Here is a 3,959-nt window from a genome sequence, read left to right on the forward strand (position 1 = left end):
AGGGAAATAGGTCATATGTAGGAAAAAACAAGAAGGGCTGCCAGCTCTCAGCCTTCCTTCAGTCCAGCTATTCTCTCCAGTTCTTCCAGATGTGCTGCAGGTGTCAGCTGTCTCCCCAGGACCCCGAGGCCGCCAGGCCCCAACTTCGCCCCCTCGCCTGATGGTGCATGAGGGGCAGGAGCTGGCACTGGGTTGCCTGGCACGGTCGAGCACGCAGAAGCACACACACCTGGCGGTGTCCTTTGGACGCGCTGTGCCTGAGGTGCCGGTGGGGCGAGCAACTCTGCAGGAAATTGTGGGACTCCGGCCGGACCTGGCTGTGGAGGCTGGTGCTCCTTATGCTGAGCGGCTAGCTGCTGGGGAGCTGCGACTGGGCAAGGAGGGGGCTGAGCGGTACCGCATGGTGGTGGCGGGTGCCCAGGCAGAGGATGCTGGCACCTACCACTGCACTGCCACCGAGTGGATTCAGGATCCTGATGGCAGCTGGGCCCAGATCGCTGAGAAGAGGGCTGTCCTGGCCCATGTGGATGTGCAGACGCTGTGTGAGTGTGGGAGCTGGGAGCCATGGTATCTCAGTGGGCACTGGCAGTAGGTGGTCATTGCCTGAGCAGGGAGCCCACCTTCCCTAGAGTGAGCAGTCTTGTTAGCATCACTTCCCTCTGTACCCATCATGGGTTTTCTCTGCTCAGCGTTGGGCGTGGAGATAGGTGGCCTATGGTTGAGGGGTGAGTCAGGCCCCTGGGTGTTGGAGATATGCTCATACCTGGGAGGGTCAGATGAATGGCCTCGAGGTTGCTGCTTTCAAGGGAACTACAGTTGGGGAGTCAAGTGTTTTGTGCCCCCTCTTGCTTCTGACATCCCTTCCTCTTTCTATGTTTCAGCCAGCCAGCTGGCAGTGGCAGTGGGGCCTGGCGAACGTCGGATTGGCCCAGGGGAGCCCTTGGAACTGCTATGCAATGTGTCAGGGGCATTGCCCCCACCAGGCCGTCACGCTGCATACTCCGTAGGCTGGGAGATGGCACCTGCAGGGGCACCTGGGCCTGGCCGCCTGGTAGCCCAGTTGGACACAGAGGGTGTGGGCAGCCTGGGACCTGGCTATGAAGGCCGGCACATTGCCATGGAGAAGGTGGCATCCAGAACCTACAGGCTGCGGCTAGAGGCTGCCCGACCTAGTGATGCGGGCACCTACCGCTGCCTTGCCAAGGCCTATGTCCGAGGGTCTGGGGCCCGGCTTCGTGAAGCAGCCAGTGCCCGATCCCGGCCCCTCCCCGTGCATGTGCGGGAGGAAGGTGAGAGGGGCTGGTTGGGCTTGTAGAACTCTTTTCCTACTATTCCTCTCTCCTTTTCCATCAGCTGCCTCCATGCCTCAGTCTCATACTCCTCTTCTTTTAAGATTGTGGGCATACCTTGAGTTTCCTGGGGTGTTACTTGGACAGTGGTCCTGACCCCATTTCCTCTGACCCTTCACCCTCTGACCCCATGGCCTTTTTTGTACAGGTGTGGTACTGGAGGCTGTGGCGTGGCTGGCAGGAGGCACAGTGTACCGTGGGGAGACTGCCTCCCTGCTCTGCAACATCTCTGTGCGGGGCGGACCCCCAGGCCTGCGGCTGGCCGCCACCTGGTGGGTGGAGCGACCTGAGGATGGCGAGCTGAGCTCAGCCTCTGCCCAGCTAGTGGGTGGCGTGGGCCAGGATGGTGTGGCAGAGCTGGGGGTCCGGCCTGGAGGAAACCCTGTCAGTGTGGAGCTGGTGGGGCCCCGAAGCCATCGGCTGAGACTACACGACTTGGGGCCCAAGGACGAAGGCGTGTACCACTGTGCCCCCAGTGCCTGGGTGCAGCATGCCGACTACAGCTGGTACCAGGCGGGCAGTGCCCGCTCGGGGCCTGTAACAGTCTACCCCTACACACATGGTGAGTGACCCCTGCCTTCCCCTCCTTACTCACTGCCTTCCTCCAGCCCCTCGCTCGTTCTTCCTTTACCATCTGATCCTCCTGTTACTGTCCCCTCTTTCTCTCTACATCACCTCACATGAAGCGTTCTGAAAATCCAGCTTTCTGCCCCCCTGTGCCCATCTGCCACAGGCTTCTTGGTGGTAGAGGTTAGCATGTGTGCAGAGGGAAGGGAGCAGGCCAGAGATGGCTCTCTGAATGGGGAGGAGGTGGGTGCAGACAACTTGATAGAGAAGGTGCTAGGACTCCAGTGGGACAGTGGGTGGACGGTAGCGGCACCCAAGGCTGAACATAGCCATCCTCTCTCACCTAGCCCTGGACACCCTGTTTGTGCCCCTGCTGGTTGGTGCAGGGGTTGCCCTAGTCACTGGTGCCACCGTCCTTGGCACCATCACCTGCTGCTTCATGAAGAGGCTCCGAAAACGGTGATTCCTTCCCCACCAGGTGAGGAAAAAGAACCCCTAGCATTGCCTTCCCAAGCACTGAGATGAGCTGCTTGCTCCCCAGCCCCACCTGGAGGAGGAGCCAGTTCACAGTTCTGTGGGGGGCAGGACTAAGGGCCAGGAGGGAGCCCCACTCAGGCCTCTCCTTAGCCCACTCCACACTGCATGCTCTCTCCAGTTCTCGCAGGTGTTGACTGTCTTCCAGCCCAGCACCAAGCCCACCTCTGGTTGCCTGGATACCTTCTCCCTCTGTCCAACGTTCTTTTAATTTATTTGACCTACCCCTACCCAGAGTGGAGGGCATGGCCTCCATTCCCCACTCCTTCCTTTCCAGTTCCTCCCTCTGGCCTTCTGTTGATCTCATACCCAGCCCTGTCTTAGAATTAGTTTTTCTAAAATGTGAATAAATTTGTTTTATAAAATCCAGGCTGGCTGTGTCTTCCCTGTGATGAAGCTATAAGAGGCTAAGGGTGTGGCAGGGAGGTTGTTGGGGGTTGACAACCTATTTCGGATGATCCAGGTCTCTGTTTTCACCACAAACACCATCTGGCCTCTGTGGGCCATGCCACCCACCCCAGGAAGGGACACCTGGGTCCCATCTGCTGCCTAAGCTGTCAGTGCCAAGCCAGTTCCTGTTGGGAATCCTACTCAGGGAGGGGAGCACAGAAAGGGCGGTCCCCTCTCCCAGCTACTCCCAGGTTGCAGGGCATGGGCTTGCAGGGGCCAGTGCCTTTTCTGAGTTCCCTGCATCACTCTGCGCTCTCATTCTGCTGGTCTAGCTGGTCTTGGACCTGACTCCTCCCACTGGCCCTGGGGCCTCAGCCCTTTTCCTCTAGATCTTCATTCTGCCTGACAGCAGCAGAATAGAAGGCCCAGAACACAACTGCCTGGGTGGCAGGAATGACAGTAGTCAGGGGAGGCCTTTGTGTCCAGGGCCCCTGCATATACCTACCCCTACAGCCTGCATGTCCCCCCAGGCCTTGCCTCACCCCTCTGCCTAAGGATTCTCTGATGTTAGAGTTCTTATTGCACTGCACCTTAAGAGGCACCCAGTTTACCTCTTTTAATTCACTTATTTAAACATTTAATAAGCATTATTTGTTTGCTAACTTATTTTCACAGATGGGGAACCTGAGGCCCAGAGAAGTGATGTGACTTACCAGAGTCACAGAGCTAATTAGTGACAGTGTGTCAGGACTAGAACCCACATCTCCTGACTCCTTGCACTATACCCAGTGAGGCCCTGACTAAAGATATGGTGGGGTCTCAGTGACTTCCATCCAGCCTCAGTTTCTCTGCCTGTTCAATTGCAATTACTACTGTGTGGGTGTGGGTGTGGATACAGACAGTGCAATCCCTCCTGCCTATATTCCAGCTTTTTTACCAATTTAAACCAAAATTACTCCCCATCCTGCATCCTAACATTTGTTCATGGGGGGAACAGGTGATGCCAGGGTTCTGGAACCTCATCTTTGATGGTGACCCAGGTGACACTGTGACCTGAGGCAAAGAAAGACTCCTTGTCTAAGTGGACCCAACGTAGCATGAGCTCCCTCTGGGACCTCC

At 57.3% G+C, this 3,959-nt stretch overlaps 1 protein-coding gene across 2 annotated transcripts in view; it reads left to right on the forward strand.

Moving 5' to 3' along the window:
* The window catches only part of IGSF8 (immunoglobulin superfamily member 8), a 7,810-nt gene extending 4,991 nt beyond the window's left edge, over positions 1–2,819 (forward strand). For both annotated transcript variants that reach the window (XM_015597888.2, XM_015597889.2), the window contains exons 4-8: positions 81–542; positions 882–1,289; positions 1,498–1,911; positions 2,264–2,394; positions 2,572–2,819. In XM_015597888.2, the coding sequence (XP_015453374.1) occupies positions 81–542; positions 882–1,289; positions 1,498–1,911; positions 2,264–2,379 (1,400 nt within the window). In that variant the 3' untranslated portion in view covers positions 2,380–2,394; positions 2,572–2,819. The remainder of the gene's footprint in view (positions 1–80; positions 543–881; positions 1,290–1,497; positions 1,912–2,263; positions 2,395–2,571) is intronic.
* Positions 2,820–3,959: the final 1,140 nt, after the last annotated feature.

This window comes from Pteropus alecto, unplaced genomic scaffold (assembly GCF_000325575.1).
Source record: "Pteropus alecto unplaced genomic scaffold, ASM32557v1 scaffold359, whole genome shotgun sequence".
In the NCBI taxonomy this organism is placed as follows: domain Eukaryota; kingdom Metazoa; phylum Chordata; class Mammalia; order Chiroptera; family Pteropodidae; genus Pteropus; species Pteropus alecto.